General features: G+C 32.2%; 6 protein-coding genes and 4 non-coding genes across 15 annotated transcripts; 8 read left to right on the forward strand and 2 right to left on the reverse strand.

Annotated features, from left to right (window-relative positions):
* Nucleotides 1–471: 471 nt before the first annotated feature.
* On the forward strand, nucleotides 472–1,019 carry LOC114381763 (endoglucanase 1-like). The gene is made up of 2 exons (XM_028340980.1): nucleotides 472–705; nucleotides 801–1,019. The coding sequence occupies exons 1-2, from the start codon at nucleotides 472–474 to the stop codon at nucleotides 1,017–1,019; spliced, it is 453 nt and encodes a 150-aa protein (XP_028196781.1).
* A 3,365-nt stretch (nucleotides 1,020–4,384) lies between these two features.
* LOC114381347 (L10-interacting MYB domain-containing protein-like) lies at nucleotides 4,385–7,483 on the forward strand. Of its 4 annotated transcripts, none has more exons than XM_028340581.1 (5): nucleotides 4,385–4,490; nucleotides 5,024–5,358; nucleotides 5,460–5,996; nucleotides 6,077–6,649; nucleotides 6,761–7,483. In XM_028340581.1, exons 2-5 carry the CDS (start codon nucleotides 5,044–5,046, stop codon nucleotides 7,232–7,234), a joined length of 1,899 nt encoding a protein of 632 aa, XP_028196382.1. In that variant the 5' UTR covers nucleotides 4,385–4,490; nucleotides 5,024–5,043; the 3' UTR covers nucleotides 7,235–7,483. The 4 variants fall into 4 exon arrangements, with proteins under 4 accessions (XP_028196382.1, XP_028196381.1, XP_028196384.1 ...); XM_028340582.1 differs by having other exon boundaries at nucleotides 4,387–4,490; nucleotides 5,021–5,358; XM_028340580.1 differs by having other exon boundaries at nucleotides 4,385–5,358.
* A 663-nt stretch (nucleotides 7,484–8,146) lies between these two features.
* On the reverse strand, nucleotides 8,147–11,327 carry LOC114381231 (uncharacterized protein At2g39920-like). 3 transcript variants are annotated; one of them, XM_028340435.1, is made up of 5 exons: nucleotides 11,180–11,327; nucleotides 10,794–10,940; nucleotides 9,487–9,931; nucleotides 9,018–9,218; nucleotides 8,147–8,572 (listed from the first exon to the last, which is right to left on the reverse strand). In XM_028340435.1, the coding sequence occupies exons 2-5, from the start codon at nucleotides 10,855–10,857 to the stop codon at nucleotides 8,371–8,373; spliced, it is 912 nt and encodes a 303-aa protein (XP_028196236.1). In that variant the 5' UTR covers nucleotides 10,858–10,940; nucleotides 11,180–11,327; the 3' UTR covers nucleotides 8,147–8,370. The 3 variants fall into 3 exon arrangements, with proteins under 3 accessions (XP_028196236.1, XP_028196237.1, XP_028196238.1); XM_028340436.1 differs by having other exon boundaries at nucleotides 10,794–10,884; nucleotides 11,180–11,317; XM_028340437.1 differs by lacking the exon at nucleotides 11,180–11,327 and having other exon boundaries at nucleotides 8,392–8,567; nucleotides 10,794–11,169.
* Nucleotides 11,328–12,497: 1,170 nt separating this feature from the next.
* Nucleotides 12,498–13,737, reverse strand: LOC114381197 (glucan endo-1,3-beta-glucosidase 4-like). Its single transcript, XM_028340393.1, has 3 exons — nucleotides 13,410–13,737; nucleotides 12,799–12,826; nucleotides 12,498–12,698 (listed from the first exon to the last, which is right to left on the reverse strand). The coding sequence occupies exons 1-3, from the start codon at nucleotides 13,606–13,608 to the stop codon at nucleotides 12,635–12,637; spliced, it is 291 nt and encodes a 96-aa protein (XP_028196194.1). The 5' UTR covers nucleotides 13,609–13,737; the 3' UTR covers nucleotides 12,498–12,634.
* Nucleotides 13,738–15,975: 2,238 nt separating this feature from the next.
* LOC114380744 (60S ribosomal protein L32-1-like) lies at nucleotides 15,976–18,076 on the forward strand. The gene is made up of 3 exons (XM_028339778.1): nucleotides 15,976–16,132; nucleotides 17,463–17,644; nucleotides 17,731–18,076. Exons 1-3 carry the CDS (start codon nucleotides 16,043–16,045, stop codon nucleotides 17,858–17,860), a joined length of 402 nt encoding a protein of 133 aa, XP_028195579.1. The 5' UTR covers nucleotides 15,976–16,042; the 3' UTR covers nucleotides 17,861–18,076.
* Nucleotides 16,319–16,401, forward strand: LOC114382847. The gene has a single exon (XR_003660308.1). It is a non-coding gene; the product is annotated as a small nucleolar RNA U31b (small nucleolar RNA).
* Nucleotides 16,679–16,757, forward strand: LOC114382849. Its single transcript, XR_003660310.1, has one exon. It is a non-coding gene; the product is annotated as a small nucleolar RNA U31b (small nucleolar RNA).
* Nucleotides 16,881–16,957, forward strand: LOC114382906. The gene has a single exon (XR_003660361.1). It is a non-coding gene; the product is annotated as a small nucleolar RNA Z195/SNORD33/SNORD32 family (small nucleolar RNA).
* Nucleotides 17,274–17,356, forward strand: LOC114382909. The gene has a single exon (XR_003660364.1). It is a non-coding gene; the product is annotated as a small nucleolar RNA Z196/R39/R59 family (small nucleolar RNA).
* A 2,639-nt stretch (nucleotides 18,077–20,715) lies between the features above and the next one.
* LOC114380787 (sedoheptulose-1,7-bisphosphatase, chloroplastic-like) lies at nucleotides 20,716–23,864 on the forward strand. The gene is made up of 8 exons (XM_028339835.1): nucleotides 20,716–20,892; nucleotides 21,085–21,204; nucleotides 21,329–21,514; nucleotides 22,030–22,111; nucleotides 22,229–22,450; nucleotides 22,834–22,934; nucleotides 23,028–23,099; nucleotides 23,439–23,864. Exons 1-8 carry the CDS (start codon nucleotides 20,794–20,796, stop codon nucleotides 23,718–23,720), a joined length of 1,164 nt encoding a protein of 387 aa, XP_028195636.1. The 5' UTR covers nucleotides 20,716–20,793; the 3' UTR covers nucleotides 23,721–23,864.
* Nucleotides 23,865–24,611: the final 747 nt, after the last annotated feature.

Here is a 24,611-nt window from a genome sequence, read left to right on the forward strand (position 1 = left end):
ACAAAACTTCTAATGTAATTGTACATCTTGAATTTGAACCGAAGACTATTAATTAAGTATCATTAGGAGATAACTCTAAGTTGACAATACACGTTGAGTTTATGAGAAGAAGACATGAGTTTGATCTCTAGATAATATATTATTAAGGAGGAATGATTAGGTTTAAGTGTGACTAAGTCTCTAATCAAGGATTAATCTTATAACCCACTTAAGAGACTAAAGTTTGTGGGAATATTTGAGATCCCACTGGAAAGCCAAAAATGTCTGGTAGTTGAACAAAAAAAAGTATAATTCCACATCAGTCAGTTGATCCGATCATTCATTGTTCAAGTTAACTAACCTCCCAACTTACTACTTCTCCTCGTTTATAAATACAACCCATTTAGACGTTATAAACAAAGCATCACTCCATTCTCTAGAGTCTAAAGCCCTCTAATTCTGTCTGTCTGTCAGTTAAAGAAAGAAGTGCACATGCCAAAAGGGATGGCTTCAGTCACCACATTTTCACTAATGTTGCAGTTTCTGTTCTCAATATTATGTTCTTCGTTTGGTCAGCTAAGCTTAGCTTTCACATCGCAAGAGTACCATGAAGCTCTTGAAAAATCCATTATCTTCTTTGAGGGACAACGATCTGGAAAATTGCCTTCCAACCAGCAACAAACATGGAGGGGAGATTCTGGATTGTCCAATGGCTCTTCCTATCATGTATATACATATATATAAAAATTGAAAATTAATCTGATTAATTTTGATCACATACAGTTTAATAAGCATGATTAATTAATATTCTTGTAATGCAGGTGGACCTAGTATGTGGTTATTATGATGCTGGAGACAACGGCAAGTTTGAGTTGCCAATGGCTTTTACCATTACATTGTTAGCATGGAGTGTGATTGAATTTGGAAGCTCAATGCAGGACCAAATTGAAAATGCCAGAGCTGCTATTCGGTGGAGCACGGATTACCTTCTTAAGGCAGCCACCACCACCTCTGACGCATTATATGTCCAAGTGATCTAACTTTATTTAACTGCCACCAAATTTAGTTCTATGCTTCTTATATAAATCATTATCATATCACAGTGCTTGGAGGGATAGTACAAGCTAAATTCCTTAAATTTTGAGGGCCGACCCAAGAAAGTGAAACCTAAAACAAAATTTGAGACTTTTTTTTTTATTATTTTAAAGAAAAGAGTGATATGTAAGGTCTTTCAATCAACATGTATGATTTTTTTTTGCTTTAAAAAACTAATAGGAAATATTGGTAGACCCAAAATTCAAATTTTAGTTACTTTACTCTTGGACCGACCCTCATTTTGAGTTTAGTGACTAGTGATGTTGCAGTCCAAATTAAGGTTTCAGAGTGTTTTTTAAAAGGTGTTTTTTTTTTTTGTAAATACATCACCTATCTTCTATTTTTTTTTTCAATTTATATTACTTTACAATTTAATTCTCAATATATATTATTTGGGACTTTCTCTCTCCTTTTTGTTTTTTTTTTAAAATTTAAAATATTATATTATATAATTTTTTTAATTGGTTTTAAAATTACTTATTTATTAAATTAAATTTTATAATTTTGTTTTTTATTTTTTTAAATAAAAAATATACAGATAAAGAAAAATAAAAAATTGGATAAAATTATAATATAATTTTTTAGTTATTTTGTATGTACTTTTGTAGTTAAATTTATGTGTTGTTGATATTTTTTTGTTATGTTCGTTAATTAAAAAAATAAGAAAATTAGTTAATAGTACTAAAATAAACTAAAAAACACAATAATTGATACATCTATCTTATACAATAGACATAAAATTTCAAAGAGTAGTAACTGTTATATTGAAAATATCTTTAAATAAAAATATATTGAAAATATTTTTAAAAATATTTATTTAGTAGTTATTTTTTGCTTAAGTGATAAGAATTGATATTTTTATTATTTATGACTTGTAGATATGGTATGAAAAGAAAAGATTAAAATATCAAAAAAATCCTGATAACCATTAAATATGAGTTATTTTTTATAATAAAAATATATTGAAAATATCTTTAAAAATAATAGTATAGATTGGAAAAAAAACAGAAGAGAAGATGTATTTAGGGAAAAAAAAAACCTTTTTAAAACTTTGCCTATAATTAACGCTTGTATTTAATTAAAAGAATCTACTACTACTCCATCTCACTTTATATGCTTGTTGTTAGGCTGTTAGCTAGGGTCCTTCATCCTTGATGAATATTTATGTTTCCATCAAAAAAGTGATGTTGATAAGTGAAGAATTGTTTGTTTCTTCTCGCATACAACCTTTTTTTGTGCGTGTGTGCATGTATTTTCTTTTACATGTAACCAATGCTGCCACTGACGTTATGCTTGCTTTGCTAATCTGCAAATGCAGGCAATTTCTTATAACGCCTTTGCGCACGTTAAACTTCCATATAGAAAAATAGCACAACATTGATTACCTAACAAGATCAACTTCAAAGAATGAAATTAATTACCCAATAAAATAACCTTGGTTCTTGTAGTTAACAACATATTAACCGATGATTGAAAGTTGAATAAACCAGACTCAATAAAAAGCTCAGTATTGCGAAAAGTCATTTTCCAATTTACTGAAACATTTCTAGTAAATCACAAATAGGTGAAGAAACTATAATTTCAGTATTCTAATTTATGGATTGTTCAAACTTATCGTGGGTTAAGGATTAATGGGAGCTTGGATAGCAAGGATTTGGAACAGAAGATATATATATATATATATATATATATATATATATATATATATATATATATAGAGAGAGAGAGAGAGAGAGAGAGAGAGAGAGAGATTTTAATATTTTTTATTTTGCTGTATTTTGCTGGGACCTAGAGTACTTTTAATTACCTAATAGTCTAAATAGAACCCTTAGGTTGCATAGAGGCTGATAAATAAGATATATGGCAACAACTCTAGTATCTAATTATGATTATTTATATGTCCTTTATAAAAAAATAATTTGTTGCTTTAAATTTAATTTTATTTGGATGGAAGTATCATAAAGAAAACGATGTTGTTTTGCCACAATGGTTTATCAAATTGTTCGCGATACAGCTTCCTTGGCCTAGCAAAGGGAAACAAACTTGAGCTTGTGCATACACTGATCATTCATAATTAATTAATCACAATTTTAATTAATTTATTTTGTAGTATAGCTTACTTGACTTTTTGGATGCTTTCTGAAGGCCAAACAGAAAAAAAAGATTTATAACTTAATAGTATCATATATTTGCAGTTTGCATTTTTTTAAATTTTTTTTTAGATGTATCAAATATATAGTAATAATATTGTTATAGTTAAATGATAGAAGTTAAGAAAAACATAAACAACCACACAATTAATTAATTAGAATTAAATATAAATGTTTTTTTTATTTTACGTCGTGTTAAGTTTTATAATTAATTAATTGGTTTAATGATGTACTCATAGGATCAAGGTAATTTTTAGGTTAATTATAGTAAAAATTAATAAATTTATCATATATAATAAATTATAATTGAATGACAATATAAAATGATTTTATTGTCAATATATAACCTGTTTTCTAAATAAAAGACAAAAAATTTCCTGAGACACCACTCCATAAAAATACTAGTATGTTTAGACACAAATGTGTCTGGTTTTTAATGAAGATCTTTTTTTATCAACCACTATTGTCTCTAGTCGGGACCTTGAGGTATTCTTATAAACTTTGATACTTTGACACGCTATAAAACTAATTCTCGATTCGAAACTTAATCATACTTTAGATCCATTGCCTCTTCCCAAGTTCTGTGGGGATTGAACCAAGTCCTCTCCAACAAATAGTTTTTTTTTTTATATAAATAATCAAATTTGTCTTTGAAAGTGTGATACAATAAAAAATTGATTTCTGAAAAATAAAAAATATAAATTTAATCTTTAAATGTGCAAAAAGTGTGACAAATTAGTCTTATTATTAAAATTTTGAGACCATTTTACCGTTAAGCTGTAATGTTTAAGGATTAATTTGACAATAAATTATATTTTGTTAGGATAAATTTGATATTAAGTTACAAAGTTTAAGACTAATTTGTTATTAAATTATACGCATGACTTATTTATCTCACTTTTTCCATATTTAGAAAATAAATTTAAATTTTTTATCTTTCAAGGATCAATTTGTTAGCACATGTTAATTTTAGGAACCAATTTCACTATTAACCTATTTTTTTTTTGTCAATAGAAAGTTGAGAAAAGACATTGGGCTCTCTCAATTTGTGTGGTGAACAGAGCCGACTTTAGGCCCATTGAATTATGGACTTCGTTTGTAATAATCATTAACAAAACAAAACAATAATTCATAAAGGAGAGAAAGTTTCAGAAGCTAATCGCATGGGAAAAAGAACAAAGAAACAACATATCTTGAGTTTCCGAAGCGCTTACGACGATCAAATTCACGTTTTGTTCCGAATGCAGCATTGTCGTTGAACTTCAGGTATAACACTTCGCCTCTTCGCTCTCACTCCCTCTTATCTTTTTTCCCACCTAATATTTTTCGACTCTTTATAACTCATCATGCATGCAAAGATAGTACCAATTCAACGTTTTTAATTCAAATTTCATTTTTTTCCTTTCAATTTTATCCCATTATTACTGAAACCCCTTTTCCCCCATACTTTGATCCATTCTATAAGCAGAGCATGCACGTGCATGTAGGTGAATCTTAGATATCATGGCTCTGAGTCTCCATTTGAGGTTGGAAATACATTTTTTTTGCCAAATTTGTATTGTTATTCATCGTAGGAAAAAAGGGTTTGTAACCATTGTACCCACTCGAGTAATTTTAGTTTTAATGTCATTTTTTTCACGTGTTAGTAGTTATTGCCGTATATACTAGTCTTGGCAAGATGTTATTATTGTTTGGGGTGTGATTGGTAGGGATACAAATGGGGGAATTGAAAATAAGGATAGGAGCTTATTGTTGGTTAGATTAATACATATTAGTTGATTGCCTGTAAAAAATAGCAGAACATTTTCATGGTACAAGGATGTCCAGTCCAGCTTCAAAAGCCTCTTGGACACCTGAATTCCATAGAATATTTGTTGATTTATGCCTTGGAGAAATGCTGAAGAATGAGCCCGGGTCAATGCGAATTACTAAGGCTGGTTGGAGGAACATTGTTGGATCCTTTTATGCGAAGACAGGTGTGAGATATGACAAAAAGCAATTTAAGAATCACTATGATTCTACCAGAAAACTATGGAAAGTCTGGGTCAAGTTGACTGATGATAGCAACATGAAGTGGGATCCAGAAATGCGGACGTTTGGTGCTTCCGAGGAAGACTGGCAAAATTACGTAAAGGTATGGATAGGGATTATTAATTTATTATTGATGCTCATCCAAGATTGTAAGATGCATCTTCATAGTTCCATATCAATAATAATGAAGCCATGTTGTCACAGGCAATTCCAGAAGCTGCCCAGTTTCAGTCTAAGGAAATCCAGTTTAAAGACAAACTGGATATCATCTTTGATGGAGGGAATCGAATTGAGGAAGTGAAAAGGTGGGCCAGTGTCAAGTGGCAGAATGATGCTTCAGCTACATCTCCCTTGTGTGGAAGAGAGCGAGAGAAGAAACACAAGAATTTTGATAGGGATTGTGAATCAGATAGTACCATTATGGTTGACTATTCACCAACACCAAAAGCTTCTTGGTCACCTGCATACCATAAAATGTTTGTTGACTTATGCATTGAAGAAACATTGAAGGGGAACAAGTCTGCGACGCATTTTACCAAGGAGGGCTGGAGGAATATTGTTGGATCCTTTAATGCAAAGACTGGTATGAGATACGACAAAAAACAAATTAAGAATCACTATGATTCAACCCGGAAACTATGGAAAATCTGGGCTAAGTTGACTGGTGAGGATAACATGAAATGGGACCCCCAAACCAAAACGTTTGGTGCTTCTGAGGAAGGCTGGCACAATTGTCTAAAGGTATTCAGGGTAATTATTAATATTCATTCAATGCTGTGATAGATCTTTTATTTAATAGTAATGAAGTCATTTTGTCACAGGCATTCCCAGAAGCTGTACAATTTCGGTTTAAGGAACTCCAGTTTTCTGACAAATTAAACGTCATCTTTGATGGAGCTATGCCAACTGAGGAAATGATAACAAGGCTTAAGAGGCAGAATGATGCTTCAGCTACATTGCATGGAAGAGAGCATGAGAAGAAACGTAGGAATGTTGGTCGGGATTGTGGATTAAAGAGTGCCATCATGGTTAATGCCATCCCAATCCGCACAATTCCAAGTGAGCAGAGCATGTCCAGTTCATCATATACCAAGGTCAAAGCCGCATGGACTCCTACACTGCACAAGGTCTTTGTTAATCTATGTATGCAAGAGACATTAAAGGGGAATAAGCCTGGCACACATTTTACAAAGGAAGGTTGGAAGAACATTATGGAATCATTTTATGCAAAAACTGGTTTGAATTATGGTAGATTACAACTTAAGAATCACTGGGATTCTACCAAGGAACAATGGAGAACTTGGTGTAAGCTTATTGGCACCAGTTACATGAAATGGGATCCATCTGACCAGAAGTTTGAGGCTGGTGAAGAAGATTGGACCAACTATTTACAGGTATGTTAAATTGCTGAGTGCATCTAATTTGTAGTCCATGCAAGTTTCCAAATCTTACAGAATTTCATGATTTCCACTTTCACTCATTTCACATTAGTGGTTTTGGTACAGGAAAATCCAGAAGCTGCACAATTTCGCTATAAGGAACTACAATTCACTGACATATTGGAAACCATCTTTAATGGAACTACTGTTACTGGAGAGACTGAACCTGCTGCGCAACAAAGGAAAAGTGAGGGTAGTGTTATTACTTTCCCTTTAGACACAAAAGAACCTGATACAGACAACTTAGACGAGAAAACTGAATGTCATTGTGATGCTGTTGCATCAAGAAATGGTGTGAGTATTCAGAAGAATGCTAGTGCAGTTTCATCCACCGAAGGCAAACACAATTATAGTATCGGTGAATGCATTGAATGCCTTGATAGAATGGAAGAAATAGAGCAAGGAAGTGATCTCTACATGTTTGCTTTAGATGTATTCCTTAAGCAGGAATATAGGGAAATTTTTCTGCAGTTGAAAACGCCTAATCTGAGGATCTCATGGTTGCAGCGGCTTCAGTCTGGTGGTCCACCTCCAGTCTAGGTTTTTGTCATACTTTCATAGTTTTTTTTTAGTTTAGAGTTCTTCATAGAATGTGGTGTTTAGGCAGTGGTCTGTTCCTTACAATATGAGGATGATATAACTTTTCAGGGAGTGATTTCCCAAATTGAGTATACTTGGAAGCTTAAAAATGTATATCATTAACTAGTTGACGCAATAATGTAATAGTTGATAAATAGTAGTGGAGTCTCTTAATACTATTTTAATGTTATTTTATTGCAGTTACTTTTCCATTTGCCTATGGTTTTGATTCAGTCAGATGTTATTATTTGCGAATTGCAACCACAATGTCAACTTTTTTCTTGTGAAAAAAGAAAAAAGGCAAAATGGTGAAACCAAGTTAAACAGGGAACCACGTTTTTACAACTATTGAGTTTATGGACCTTTGAAGTCTCAATAATTATTTTAAGTTGCAGGACCTTGTTCTTGAATTGGAAACTGACGCTCGAAGACTGCATTTTTTGTCATTGAGTATGTTTGGTTTAGAAGATAAAAATAGAAGATAATTTTTTTTTTAATTATAAGAGTGTAAAATGTGTAGGTCTCACTAAAAGAGTATACAGTTTCTCTTTATTTATTTTTTTCATCTTTCCTTCCAAACATACTCCTAGTTTCCTAAGCTAAGCGTGAATATTAAGCATTAGAAAGAAGCATGATTACGAGTATTTCAGTAATTCCTGTAACTTTCCAATGTTTATTATGTCTATTTTGCACGTCGCGTTTGGTATGTCTCGTATTGGGTGCATAAATCTTCCTATGTAAATCCACTCAGGTCGGTCTAGTGATGGGATTCGATATGAAAACTTAGGTATTCATTGTCGTTATTATACATATAAAAAAAAATAAAAAACTTCATATATGTATGTAAAACTGTCCATTGTAACACGTCGCAGCTTAAAAAAAGATATTTGATAATATATTGTATCACATGGGTGTGCAAGTATCTACAACTACATACCAAACTCTAAGTTGGAGAGCTATTCTATGCCTCGAGTTAAGATTAAATTATGTAGTATTGACGTTAAATGAGTAGCAAGAACAAACTTTGATTCAGAGAATAAGAACCTATCTAATTGAATGGAACTCTCTTCCTGAAGGATGAATCATGAAACTAACGTTCAGTATCTATGCTCTATCTGCTTCTCACACTTGTAACATAGAGGGTCTGGAAGCAAAAAATTCCGCACTCCGGTCTCCGGAACTGTCACGGCATCCATATGGCTGCTTATGATACTTTTTATTCGGAAGCTCTTCTTCCTTATCAAATTCCTTTGCCTAGAAAAGTACTCGTACCCTTTGGTAGGATCTGAATCTTCTGCTCTACAAAAATGCAAATTATTGGCAGCATAAGATTCAATTCTTACATTATACTTTTGGTAAAGCTAAAGCAAAGTTTGTAAAAATGCACCTCTATAATGCTTTTGAAAGAGCTAAAGCTAACTTAAGTGGTAGCCTGATAGATAACTCGATATCAACTTATATTCTGAAATATTACAGCACTCTTAAAATATGTTTGTAAACCTCAATCCAAGATGAGCTATTTAAAGCATAACTGATTGAGAACCCATAAGACTTCTAGCATGTTTGGATAGCTACTAGAATTGATTTTGGGACCCAAAAATCATGGTGAAAAATTAAAAAAGTGGAAGCAACTATTTGTTGCTTTGACTTTCCACGTGATTTGGGGAAAGTTAAATCTAATCCAAACATGTTAAAAATAACAAGGCTTGATCTTGGATATATAAAAGGAACATGATCACCATACCTCATCATCAAGGCAGACCAACTTCTAAGTCCCGCTGAGTCAAGATGATTAATGGTGACATTTCGGTGTGTTCTAGGCTCTCTCGATAACAAAATTATAGACCATCCACCAGTTTGAAGGTACATGTATAGTCTAGTAACAAACATGAGCTTTACATTCTTTGCCTCTTTAATACAGTTGCTAGTGCTGTCATTATAAAACCTACACCAAAGGAAACCACTTGTTAAATTATATGCAACACAATAAAAGATACTCATAAAGATCAGCATCAAGTTGGAAGAATTGCATAAAGGGTGCTAAATTAATAGTCAACAGAGCTTTAAAAAGCAAGAAATATAAATTGGTGAACTGATGCAAGTTAGTGTAACAAACCACTCAAAAAATTTAGTCACCACAACACTAGTTGTATCTGCTGTAATCTATATTTTCCGTCATCTTGTATTTGGAAACACAAATTGCAAGAGATTACCTGTGAAACAAATTGGAAGAGTCAGAGTTCCGAGGAAAAATGTCATCTATGTCCATCAAAACCACATCCAAACCATCCTCTGAAGGTCTAACACTCTTGAAGTAATCATCAATCACAGACATAGTCAAATCCAAGTCTCTAGCATATTGACCTACTTTGATATAGTGTACAGCCAGGTGTCTGCAGATTCCAGGAAGATTATAACCTTCTAAGTTATTGAGCTCAGCATGCAGAGAATACACCCTGCAATAACTGTAATAATCATTTATATTCAGAAGCTCGATAACTCCAGCACTTTTACTTTGACAGGATTGCAGCATAATCACCAAGGAAATCACCAAAGTAATTAGAAGAACTCCAAGAGTGACAAGTGAAGCAACGAATATTGTTGCGGTAAACGATTTCATGAAGAATCCTGATTCTAATTCATAATGGCTTCCTGTCTCTGCAAACACGAAAGAAAAAGATTCATTTGGAAGAAGCTAAAAAGTATAAGATAACCAAGAAATTGTTATCAGCCAGCACAAGCATCACATACAGTTAGTAAATCATTATTTAGGGTAAACTAGTCCAACTTGAATCAAATCAATTGACAAGCCTGATTTTGTTTTTAGGTTCTTGGAGGGGGAGAATAAAGTTGGTCCCAAGCCCAGGTAAAGGAGGAGGAGGATTGTGTTAGATTCTCGGCAGCTAACGTAAAATTCGTTAATATACTTAGAGCTTGTTTGGTTCCACATTTGGAACTACCAAACTTGAGTTTAGAGTTAGTAAAATTTGATTATGGCTTTGACCAACATGTGTGGCACTTCCCTGTTAACGTGATTAGTGGAGCAAACTTGAGTATGTGTTGATGCTACTTTGAGTAGCTTTTGCTTTGGATCAAAAAATTTATACTGAATTTTACTCCTAACTTAGATTCTATAATGAAAACATCCAAACATAAATCACATCACTTCAAAATCAATTTTAACCAAAATCAATTTTGTCAACGCTCATCCAAACATACATTTAACATGGATCACTCAGTCTTTAACAAAGTCGAATGACACCATGTGAACCATGTAGCTGACTTCACCAACTTTTGTTGTCATTGGAGGGGTAGGACAAAGTTGTGATCCCCAAAACACTACTTTTTACAAGTTAATCCATTGATGACTATGATAATTGCATAAAAGTAAGTACATGGATTAATTACTGAACTCCAAACATTAATCTATTTAGGGGTAGGCTCTACAATAGATCATAGTATTTTTATTTATTTATTTATTAATTCATAGCTAAAGAGTGAGAAAATTAGCATTACATACCAGAATCATCTGAGAGACTAGGTGCAGAGTACTGCTGCTCCATTTGATGAGCATATGCAGACATAGCTTCAAGCTGCAAGCTAATAAGAACCTATAATCCAGTTCAAGTAAAACCTCCCCTTAGCTTCCAGGTGCCAAAGGAATAACCTATAATTTAACATGAATTCATTTGCTCTCATTCATCATAACCTCAAATTCAAAAGCATCAACACAAGGGTCTGAGATATGCAATTTAATCTGAGGGGGCACAAATAGAGAACAAAACTTTATTCTAAAACTAAATGTAATTTTCTGTTTTCTTTATTTAAAAAAAAAACTTGTAATTTTTTTTCTTTCAAACTTTCAGAACGAGATGAAATTATTGTGGAGTGAGAAAAGAAAAACACCTGGGAAAGACATCACTCTGTGCCAAAACAAAAATCTTGACAAAAGAAAAAAGAGGATATCTATCTAATTTCATTAAGAATGCCAAAACAAATGCTTTGCTATGGATATTTCGCAGCTTCTTTTGTTAGTAACCGTACTGTGATTGTAGGATTCTGTATACGCAATCCAACGCTTTAAGTTTTTTTTAGTTTATATTTTATTAACCTTTTAATATATCAAAAGTGAAATTAACGGTGAGATTCGTGCAGTTGCATTTGAGACCGCAGAGAATGCGGACGCGGAAGGAAGCTTCCTTTATTTTTGTGTCTTTCCTTTTGTTTCTAAGTTTTCCTTTTCGCGTGTTGTGTGTTCCTGTTTGTTTCATGGTGTGAATTTGATGTGTGAAATTGAAATTGTAAAATGTCTTTTTCATCTATATTTAAAACTAAATTAAAAATAACAAAAAATATAACATATTCTAAATTATAATGTTTAAATTTTGAAAAAAATATATCATTCTAATTTTTAATAGAATATAGGATAAAGTAAAATAGAAATAAGAAAATTATTAATCTATAAATAAATATAAATTATTATGGTAAAGTATAAGTATGAATATTATAAAAAATTATAATATTAATTTTCTTGGAATGAATATTTTGTATTATGCTGTAGCTGTAATATGAAAATTTATCATATATTTAACCCTTGGTCATAAATGTGAGAGATTGACTTATTTATCATATATTTATCTGTGATTTCTTGACTTATTTAAAAGTTCAAATTAACTTAAAATCTATTTAAGAGTTTGTTTTAAATTAAGTCCTATAAATAAAACAATAAATATATTAGTATAAGTAGGCTAATAAGTTTATTAAGAAGAGATTGATCAAATTATTTCAAGAGTATCTTCCATCAGAAAATGCATGAATCAAGAAGCTGAAGGCATAAAAGGCATGAGTTCCTTAGTGGTTTAGTAATTTAGCATTAGCACTCTCAGCACCAGTTCGAGAACGCTGGCAGCCATTTCTTATGGGACCCGTATTCGGTTTAACTCCTCTGGCTAAAACACTAGATTAAATAACTATCTTAAAAGTGTGATAAAGAGAATGTTAACCACCCTTTCTCTCTAATACTCTCTTTCGAATATTTTTTTATCATTGGTTATAATTTATTAAAAATAATCCATTTTAATAGATTTTATTTTTTTATTAATTTTCAATAATTTTTAATCCGTAAATGTGAGAGATACTGTCGCTATATTTCTCTCGTGTGATAAATTACAATGACCCCAAATGCACAAGATGGGACGTATCTGAAAAATAAATTGGGCCCAAGTTAGAAACAAAATCGATAGGACCACATTTCATTGAATTGAAACTTAAAGGGCATCAACCTTTGTGGTCATAACACCGCCAGAGCCAAAAATACACCAACAGCAGATATCAAATACTTAAGGCTAGACACTTATGGGTTCATACTCGCACCAAAGGGGCCTGAATTTCCAAGAGCCATTGGAGCCTAGTGCTCGAGTTATAACTGTTGTCAAAATATTCCATTATCATAAAAGAAATTTAAAAAATAATAATTACTTCTATGTCTAATAAAACGAAGATGTATAAAGATTAAGATTCTATACCTTCTGGCAAATATACAGGATGAAGAACCTGCAACAAAGTACACAGAATTAATTGGTTAAGTAATTAAAAGATGTAATGTAACTAATATTTTTTTTGACTAAACAGGATCTTCAGGTTCAAATCAATAACAAACTGCAACTCTGCTTTCTTGCCCTACTAATATGACAAATAGAGACATTATCACCAACCGAAGGCACTAAGAATTCATAATTTTATGATCCAGCCATGTTTTGTGGGAGGAATTAGGTGTATTTATTAAACTTCTGCCTTTAGTGAAGTCATAGATGAGTAGTCGTGTAATATAAAAAGCACATTGGTATATGCTTATAACTTGAATAGTTATTATGACTATAATTGCTTCCTTGGCCCATTGGTCATTCTCATAGATACAGAGACCAATGACTTTCAAATCTATGATTTTACTCTCCGGGAGCTGCTTTCCTGTTTCTAACAAGGAGGGGTTGTGGCAAATTTCCTAAAACGTTGGTACGCAAATTGAAAAAAAAAATGGTTATATCAGTAACAGTCCAAAGAAATAACTTGAAGTGTTAAAGAATACCATATAAGGATATGAGAGTTAACACAAAAATAAGAAGTCATATCGACTTACTAGGATCCTTGGTAGTAATTGTAGCGGTACCATCAAAGTCACAAGTTCCACCACTATTATGCTTTCTCTGATAATAATCATTATAAACATAAGATGCATGACTTTTCATATTATTGGAGAGTGTCGGAGTCCAAGTATGAGGTGAAGTTCCATATCGCCTGTGAAGGTTGAACACTATATAAGTGAAGAAAAAATTCATAAATTAAAATCTCAATATTTTTTTATTAAAGTGTGATGTCAAGTTCACTTAACATCTTGGATGGTGGATGTTGAATCATATTATTAATGTAGAGCTTCATTAGCTTCACAAGGAGCATCCACCATAACATCAAACATACTGTCATAATGAAATAGAGTGTTTGAGTCAACAATTTGCTTCATGGAAGGAAGAGCTAGGAAAAAAGCATATTCAATAGAGAAAATACCATATTTTTTCTTCACGTTTCTACTCACCCTTTTCTTCCCATCACGCTCTTTTGAAGCAATAGTATCGGGGTTGCTCTTAATCCCTTTCTCATCAAAATTGTTATTGTCGTCATCATGAAACCTCACCGAGTCACCGTCTCTCACCATCTTGGAACTCCCCTCGCTGCTACTTACTTGTTGCAACGACATCGTTTTGGAGTTTGAAGGCCACTCCCTAAAATCCATACCTTCAATACAAAAACCATTTTCCTCTCCTATCTTTTAATTTTCCTTCTTCGGCAAAACCTTTCTCTTTCATTATTTTGTGTTTTATTTCATCTTCTAATTTGGGGTTGCTCGCTCTCGACCCAAATCAAGGTAAATAACTCAAGTAACCATTATCAATGGTTGCAAATCTGAGTTGTTTTGGTCGAATCTAGGTGTTAATGATGTTTTCAGGGGTGGTTGGATCACGATTGATAGTGTTGGGCTTCTTGAAGGTGGCAAATCTAAGCTGTTTTGGGTAGATCTAGGTGGCTAAGGTTGATGGTGTGTGCAATGTTGTGGTTTCGATTGTGCTTAGGGTCATCAGAGTTGGAGTCATTCTAGTGATTGTTGGGTGTGCGTCGGTGTTTTAGAAGGAGATTGTGACATGCTAGTTAGTGTTGATGGTGTTAGCGTTTTGGGAGGAGATGGTGACATGCTAGTTGATGGTGTTGATGCCTGGCTTGGTTGTGGTGGTTGGTTGCGCGATGGTTATGGGTGGTGGTAGGGGATGTAGAGAAGAGAAGGAAGAAGAAACATACATTTTGTGATAGTTTTTAACCGTCTATATATTTATTCCATTGACAGTATTAACATTATATGAACGAAAGGATTATTTTAAAATTTTTTAAAACAAAAAATGATCAAAATAAATATTTTAAAAGATAAATGACTAAACTGAACAAAAAAATAAGATAAATAACCAAATAGATCATTTGGCTAATTGTAAATGATGAGGAAGGTATCCTGGCCCATTCCATTTTCTAAAGCATGGCTGTGTCTCTAATGAAAAATTAGTTGTCAAATAATTTTTGTTTTCGTAGCAAGTTAGAAGGGACAAAAAACATATTTAAGTATACTTTTATTTGAAATCCAACTATTTCCTTGCATCAAGTGAGTCCATTTGAAAATAAGTTGGTACTTCTAGTCATAAACTCTAAGTTGAAATTAAGGATCAAACAATGGTTAAAGAATTAAAGTGTTGAATCTATTATGAGAATAAAAGGTTAAACATGATTAATTTTGAATTTTTCAAACACAATTAAGCTATATAGTTAAGTCATCTCAATTATATAATTTACAATAAAATCATGTATATGGTGTGAGAAATTGGTTCTTATTGTAAAATAAACAAGTTCATTGTTATTAAACATTGCTTGAATATCAAGAGGGCTTATTAATGTTATGTTTGACAATGCATTTCAATTAATTTATAATTTATTTTTACTAGTTGAAAAATTCATTTGATTGTTTGGTTAACAATTTTTTAATAGTTTTTAGCGTTTTTTGAAAAATTAGTTTCTAGTTTTTTTTATTTTTCTTCCCTTTTATCCTTAATATATTTATCAAATTTTCATGCTTATTATTTTTAAATAAATTATGATTTTATTATTTTTTAGTCATTTTAGACTTTTTGGTTACTTTAACAATTAGTTTTACTAAATACTTATAATTTAATAAGTTAGTTGTTCTGATAGTTTTGTCAAATATAATATAAAAAAATGAATATCGTGAGGGTCTATTTCAAGTGATTGAGCATTGTGAGTAAATTATTGTAAACTCTCTAATACTTGACTTCACATCTTATGGTAAAAAAATCTCATGAATTCCCTAAAAAAATTGTGGTGTTATTTAGGGGTGAAAAAAATTACACAATAAAAATATGATTTCTTTGTACACTTATACGAATCATGTTTCCATTGTGTTTTGTTTTTCTTTTCACTGCTGTATAGCCAATGGAATCTGTTTCTATTGGAAGAGTATTTTCAGAATACTGTTGAAAGGCATCCAGGTGGGTAGTGCTAATAGCAAAAGTGCTAATGCCAATAATAACTCCCCCGGTTTGGCCCAACCCATTTATACTTACCTCCATCAAAAAAACCCTAGACGCAGCAGCGCTTATATATACTGCTACTCTATTCCGATTCACTTCTCAGTCTCTACCTCAAGCCACTCTAAAGAAAATGGCGGTGCCTCTACTCTCGAAGAAGATCGTGAAGAAGAGGGTGAAGAAGTTCAAGAGGCCTCAGAGTGACAGGAAAATTTCTGTCAAGGTATACATTCTAGCATTTTCCTTTCTGCTTAATCTACACGCACTTTTTTTTTATTCGAACAAAGTTAAGACGTGTTGTTTGGATGAGTAATTTTGTGATATTAAGATGTGTTTGTACAGCATATGGATGTTGAACGGCATGAACTTGTGTTTATTTTCTATTTTTTTTTTTTTTTGCTTTAGTTAAGGATATGATGATAGTATTTTGTCGCCCCAGTCTTAATTTGCACCACAAGGTGTAAATATGGTGATTGACACTATAACTGATCCTGCTGTTTTATATGTTTTTTCTTGTATTTTTTGTCAATTTTATTTGAATTTTATAGTTTTTTTTAATTTGTTGTTGATGTGTCAATTATTTTTTGGACCGACGGGATACAGGGATAAAGTTTTGACACCCAGTCTTACTTTATATTTTTATACATGGTGAAAGATCCACTATGTGATCCCATATATCATACGAGAATTATGATTTTTTCTTGTTTAATGACGTTTTAATTGTTGTGTTTGCTAGGGTTTTTATTTCTTTTTATTTAATTTGAATATGGGATTTGATGACAATTTTTTGACACCCAGTCTTACTTGCTCCATTGGGGTACTCTGGTGAGAGTTTAATTGTCTGATCCTTAAAATTGACCCGCCCAGTAATTTCTTGTTACTCCCCCTACTGTTTTTGAAAAAAAATTGTTATTTATCTGTATAAATTTCTCCTTAAATTTGTTATATGTGTAGTAAGAATTGTGATTGCAAAGAGATATGATGATATTTATCCATCAATTCTGCAATTGAATGATGATTATTAACATGCACTACCATCTGATCTCTTGCATCCTTTTCATGTTATTGTTTGAGTAATTTTGTTTCACTAAGTAGTGATTACTGCAATTTAGGTTTTTGTTTGTTAACTATTATTTGCCCATGGTATCTGATGTCCTGAGTTCGGACTTTTGTCTTGTAGCTGGATATCTCGTTTTAAGGGCATATATAAAATTCTTACAGGCCTTGCGACACAGTTGGTTTTCTTTTCTATAAGCCTTCTGTTACTATTTTCCTGTTTACATTTCTTCAATATAATTTTATTGGTCTTATAAAGCATTTTCATCTAATTATACTTTTTGCTTTATCAGAAAAATTGTTTGATCTGCAATCTGTGATGACATTTCAATAATGTGCTGATTGTCTGTGATTATTATCTAAATATCACCATCTTTCGGCTGAGATTGCAGATCAATTCAAATTGTTTTTGGCTATGAAATTATTATTCTAGTATGTATTAGCAACCAGTTCTTATTTTCTGACCTGACAACCTTTTGATAATACTATTTCAACAGACAAACTGGCGCAGACCAAAGGGTATCGATTCCCGTGTTAGGAGAAAGTTCAAGGGATGCACTTTGATGCCAAACATTGGTTATGGTTCAGACAAGAAGACCCGCCACTATCTCCCTAATGGTTTTAAGAAATTTGTTGTTCACAATGTGAAGGACTTGGAACTGCTCATGATGCACAACAGGTGAACCATTTCGTCTCGATCAGGTTTTTAATTCTGACTGTTTGGCATTTATTGTCTGCTGACCACTTTCGTTGTCTCTAATTTAGGACTTACTGTGCTGAGATTGCCCACAATATATCCACAAGAAAGAGGAAAGATATAGTTGAGAGAGCCGCACAGCTTGATGTTGTTGTGACAAACAAAACAGCCAGATTACGCAGCCAGGAGGATGAATAGTCTAAATGACTAAAAAAGTCACTTATCTGTAGTGATTCAGTAGTTCAATATCAAATTTGCAGTTTAATTTTAAATTGAATTCTGCTTCAATGTATTTTGCTTATTGAGAACCAAGTTTGATTTTGTTGTGTCTCTTGCAATTCTTATCTTGCCTTGAACCCTGTCCACAACATCTTTAGGAACGAAAATAAAAGAAACCTTAATCTTTCGGTGTGTGATAACGTTTATGATTTTTCATTTTTGGGGTCCTTGTGAATTTTAACGCAATATAAGGGCACACGATTAAACATGCAATAATTGTTTGAAGAATACTATAAAGCATTACTGGAAAGCATTAGATGAGGTTAAAGCTACCCATGAGGTAGTTGTAAATTTATATTTCTAAAATTAACGACAATCAGAAATGTGAGTTGTGAGGTCATCAAACGAGCAGAAAAACGAATGATAAGGAAGGTATTCGGAGTCCTGACCCATTTCATTAACTAAAACACGGCTTACTCATGTAAAAACAGTTGTGAAACAGTTTTGCCTCAATACAAGATTTATAACAACTCCTTCTTGATACTAATAACAATTTTTGTTTCCGCAGAAACATGAACTTAGAGGGGGCACCAAGTTAGAGATGCCACACATTAAAAGGAACACATTCAGATTTATTTGTAATCACAATAAAACAGACCTTTGTGGGTATGATGGCAAGTAATGTGCAAGGCAAAAAATGATACATACGAACAACGGTTCCATCTATATTGCCTAAAAAAGAAATCCATCCTCAAGGTATAAGAATGAACTCTAAGTAGTGTCATCAATGGACGGTGGCATGGAGGGAAGTCTACCACAAAATGGGTATTCTTAACCGTCAAAAGGATCTTATTTCTTCTAAGTTTCTTCTTTATATAGTCTTTATTTTCAAGTATCTCTCAACTATTAGAAATCATTTTTTCTATTATAGTAGGTATGCAATATGCATTTTGATAAAAATATTAGACATAGAATATTAAACGAAGATCTTAAATGCACATGCATTTTGATAAAAATATTAGACATAGAATATTAAACGAAGATCTTAAAAATGCACTATTTAAATGCTAATGTATTACTTAAATGCTATATCAGACATATAATATAACATGTCAGACACAACTTTCATCATTTGTATTTATTTACATCTAATTAAAATAATTAAGAGTCTTTTGACTTAACAAAATATCTTTTGAGTTTGGGTTATAATGTTGTTTTAGATTGTTTGCTCTTTACATATAGAGTGGCGAAAGATCATTAACAAAGTAAAAGTTCGAGGACTAGTACTAGTCAACATTTTGTTTAAGGACTAAAATTCAAAATTTGAAAAAGGTCAGGGGATTAAAAACTTAGTTAATCCTTTACAAAAATGATAAAGTTTAAGTATGAATTAAAACAAAATACACTCACTCTAAATCTCAATAAATTCATATTAATTTTTAGGTTAAAATACAATTTTCATTCCCTATTTTCTTAAATTTACGATTTTAGTCCCCTTATTTTTTAATTGAGATATTTTATCTTTCACTTTTAAAAAGTTCGTGATTTTAGTTTCTTATTTTTCAATTGAGATATTTCGTCTTTCGCTTTAGATAAATCTACAATTTTAGTCCTTATGATCAATTTCAAACGTTTATCTATGTATTTTTTAAATGTTGAATGACATGTGTCTATTTATTATCCACATGACAAATATTTTTTTTTAAATTATTTAATTGATAATAAGATTAATTTATTAAAAAAAAGAATTTAAAAAATACATAATTGTCTTAAACTGAAAAAGGGACTAAAATTACTTATTTTTTAAAAAGTGAATGACTAAATGTTTCAATTAAAAAATAGAAAGACTAAAAATATAAATATTTAAAAAATATGGGACAAAATATCTTTATTAAAAAATAGTTCATAAATTTTAAAGAATAAAAGACGAATTACATTTAAACCTAATTTTTATCCCTTCCTGTACTCGAAACGTCAATATATTCATACTCTTTGGTTTGTTTTAAGGGAATTTATTTAGTTTTTTTAAAAAAGGAATAACAACTAAATTAAACTTCCGAGCAATGAACCCCTAACAATCCCCATAAGTCAAAAAACAACTGAAATCTCTTGAAAACTAAGACACCCATCCTCAGTCGTATCTAACTTAGCTAGCTAGCTACAAGTTTCATCCCACTTATGTTAGATGTAGGACAAGCCGAATCAAAATTGTCATCTTAATATCCAAAAGCATAATTTGCTAAAGAATTTTGTAGATTCTACCACATTAGATTTGAGATTTCTACAATGAATGCCTTCTTCCTTTCCTTAATTGCACGTTCTAGGCCAAATGAAAACAGTGTTCATGGTTTACGAAAGTTTGGTGAAGATTTTTAGCATTTTTTTTAGAATTTAGATCACAGGTATCTTCTACCTTGATTAAGCTGAAACAATCTCACACCAATAGATCACACGCTTGGTGATGAAGATTTTTAGCTTTATCTACACTAAAAGTGCATTTGATAATCAACTAAACGTTATGGCACTAACAAGTGAAATATGAACGACCACAGCACATGTATGCAGAGGAACACAGTTATATATGCACAAACTCACAAACTAACTAATAGTGAGTGGGGGCTAGCAACTTAACAAGTAGCATCTCCCTACCATATCTCTTTTTTTATATAGGACCATAGCACAACCACATAAATACTTGCGATGCTAAATATTTCATACTCAAAAAATGCAGTTTCATTAGCCTATCTACTCAGCACCTGCCACGTGGCACTACACATATAGTTAGCCACATATCTAAAATTGCTATCCCCTCCTCCTCCTCTCCCTTCTTAGTCTCACTATCAAGCAATGCAATAACATCAGTACATAACATAACATAACATCCTTAACCCTTTGAACATCGTTTTGCAGCCATGGAAACAGGCATAGCATGCTACACTCGCGGGCCTTTCTTGCCTAGTGTTTCTTCCAAGCACTCTCCACCTTCCATTTCTCCATCTTTTGGCTTGAGGGTATGCAGAATCAGTGGTCTAGTCACTTGCATGATTGAATCTTTTTTTTTTATTAAACTTTGAAAGCGCTACCATGCATAGTTTATTCTTTTTTCTTTATGTGACTAACTTCTTCTACGTGAGATATCTAGACACCAAATTGAAGAAAAGAGAATGGATGTTTATTAAAATGAAACTTGTTTGCAATGACAGAGTCTGAAATCAAGCTCTTTATTTGGAGAATCGCTAAGAGTGGCCTCCAAATCAACAATAAAGGTTTCAAAGACAAAGAATACTTCACTCGTGACCAGATGTGAAATTGGTGACAGTCTCGTGAGTAGTTTTACTTGCACAGTAGAAAGTTCTTGCCGTGTCAAAATAGCAAACATTTTGGTATTTTTTGGCTTACATGCACGTGAAATAAAGTAATGTTGGTGTTACTGTTTGTGTATTGTAGGAAGAATTCCTCACAAAAGCAACACCAGATAAGGGGTTGATCAGGTTGTTGGTGTCCATGGGAGAAGCATTGAGAACAATTTCCTTCAAAGTGAAGACGGCTTCATGTGGTGGAACACAATGTGTTAATACTTTTGGGGATGAGCAGCTTGCAGTGGATTTGCTAGCTAATCAGCTTCTTTTTGAGGTTAGACCAGTGCTATTATTGTCAATAAGTTTCTTCCCAATTAAACAATAATTTAAAATCCTGATTCTTGTGCATCATATTTCTCCACACTTTATAGTTTAACGAATTGAACCCAATTGATGCAATATTGATTGGTCCAACATAGGGGACACAAGTGTGTGGCTTTTGCATAAGATTTTGAAATGAAAAATGACCTGCATGAATCATTTCCCTTCAATAGTATTTTTTATTAAGAGAAGTACTTTAGTTGCCAATTGTTATTTGACCATGTTTAAATAAACTTCTCCATAAGGAAGGCCGGCTTATGAGAGAAGAAAAAAAATAAATAAACTTCTCCTATAAGATGATTTAGAATTGAATAATAGTGTAAAAAAATCGATAAACTTACATATGACGATTTTAGAATTGAATAATAGTGTACAAAAAAACCTTTACACAGTCAATGCATGCAAAATATATACCATCTTAATATTCAATGTGCAATGAAACTGATGTTTCCAATGTTCTATGCATAGGCCTTAAATTACTCTCATTTCTGCAAGTATGCTTGCTCTGAAGAAAATCCTGAGCTCTTGGACATGGGAGGTCCAGTTGAAGGTCTGCCATAATATATTTATAGTTATATTAAACTGGCAATTAAATTGAATCTTGTCTCATACAAAAAATGGCACTTTTTTGCATTTTGTGTGAATACGCAAAAAAATAAAAATACAGGTGGATTTAGTGTTGCATTTGATCCCCTTGATGGCTCCAGCATTGTGGACACAAATTTCACAGTAGGCACCATCTTTGGTGTGTGGCCTGGAGATAAGTTGACCGGCATCACCGGAAGAGATCAAGTTGCTGCAGCCATGGGGGTTCTTGGTCCTAGAACAACATATGTACTTGCTCTAAAAGACTTCCCTGGCACCCATGAATTTCTTCTGCTTGATGAAGGTAAGCTTGATGCCATAAGATTTATGAGAATCTTGTAAAGCAAGTAGTCACACATTATTACCATGTGTTTATTTAAAATTAAACTTGTCAATTAATGACTTGCCTGACCACTCAACATGAAAATTGTTTATGTTCGTTCCTTCATTGTTTCTCATTAGTGTAAATCTTTTTATTGAAAAGAGTTAAGATTCTCCAAGGTGACTTTGTCTCTGAATTGATCAATAACCATGTGTCCACCATTAAATTTTAGTGGGTTAAGATCACAATGCACTTTCAATTATATATATGCTTTCTCATTTTAGACAAACTCCCTTTAGATTTAGAGGAGTCTTATTCAAACTTTATCACATGACAAAAATATCTAACATATATTCATATTTCAGGAAAATGGCAGCATGTCAAAGAGACCACAGAAATTGGTGAAGGAAAATTGTTCTCCCCAGGAAATTTGAGAGCCACATCTGACAACCCCGATTATGCTAAGGTCTACCTGTGTTCTTATATTAGTAAAGGAAGATTTTAGTGTTACTATGATGTGTATAAATGAATACTTACATCTTTCTTTGTCATCCAATAGTTGATCGATTACTATGTCAATGAAAAGTACACATTGAGATACACGGGAGGAATGGTGCCAGATGTCAACCAGGTTCTTTTCTTAACATCATATGACATTTTAATATGTTGTAGTATTTTTTGAGCTTAAATATATTTTTATACTTGTAATATCTTTTTTTAATTTATTACTTGAAATTAGTTTCACAAACTAATAGAGTATCATTCCTTAATAGATTTAAACTAACAACAAATATTAAAATTAAAGTTTGAAAATGTGAGATAATAAAAAATATATGTTTTAGGTAATAAACTCAAATGAATTTATTAGAGGTATGAAAAAACATATTTAAATTTTTTTAAGGAGTTCGCTACTATCAACCTAGGCTAGGATAATAATATTATATGCTTTAAAAATGTCATCTGTCTGCAGATTATTGTAAAAGAAAAAGGCATCTTCACCAATGTGACATCACCATCAGCCAAAGCCAAGCTGAGACTGTTGTTTGAGGTAGCTCCGTTGGGGTTCTTGATTGAAAAAGCCGGAGGTTACAGCAGTGATGGTCATCAGTCTGTGCTAGACAAAGTCATCACTAACATTGATGAGAGAACTCAAGTTGCTTATGGATCCAAGAATGAGATCATCCGGTTTGAAGAAACCCTGTATGGTAAATCCAGGCTCAAGGATGGTGTAGCTGTTGGAGCAGCTGCTTAATCTGTTAAACCTGCAATTCATTGTCTATTTTATCTGCTTTTAGAAAAAAAGATATATGCTATATCTTCAGACAAGTACCTGCAATTTAGTCACATATTTCTGTTAATCACTATAATAACAAAGTAAATTTATGTTGGTATGACTGATTGGATCTGGACAAAAATAAAAATAAAAAACTAAAAAGAAAAGTTACCGTCTTTAATAGAAAACAACATGGTCATAATATTTAAAGGGTCTATAAATACAGATTACAACTCAATAGTACATAACAGTATAAATGCAAAATGATGAAATCTTTCAAAATTATACTGTAATATAATATTACCTACTTATATTTTATACATTACAACTAATATAGACAACTCTTAAGTTAGAGGTCTACGAAACAACAACCCTGTCCCAAGTCCCAACTAACCAACCTCCTGATAACATGATGCATATACCCTCTACTCATCTTGTGATGTATGGTAAATAAATACAAAGAGTGAAAAGTAACAAATACAATTCTGCATGAATCTATATAGATAAACTGCTGTATTCCACCAATCTACGCCTCCAAACAGAATTCTGCTCATAAATCACTTCAATAGTTTTATTACAATTGAGATAAATGAAACTTTAGAAATTGTATTTAATTCACTTACTAAATTCTGTACAATGGTAATATTTATACAGTGCTGAATAGAGAAACTACTAGTTACTATCTAACTACACTCCAATAAAGACCAACAGAATTCCTTGTTAATACTGGGAAAAATTAAATCTCACAAACAACACACATTCACGTATACAGAGGAAGAGTTTCTTCTAAATTCATTCACTCTATTGGGGAAGGTGTCTTATAACAATAAAATATAATAAAACTTATTGCCTAGAATTGTCAATGACGTG

Source organism: Glycine soja, chromosome 13 (genome assembly GCF_004193775.1).
Source record: "Glycine soja cultivar W05 chromosome 13, ASM419377v2, whole genome shotgun sequence".
Classification (NCBI taxonomy): domain Eukaryota; kingdom Viridiplantae; phylum Streptophyta; class Magnoliopsida; order Fabales; family Fabaceae; genus Glycine; species Glycine soja.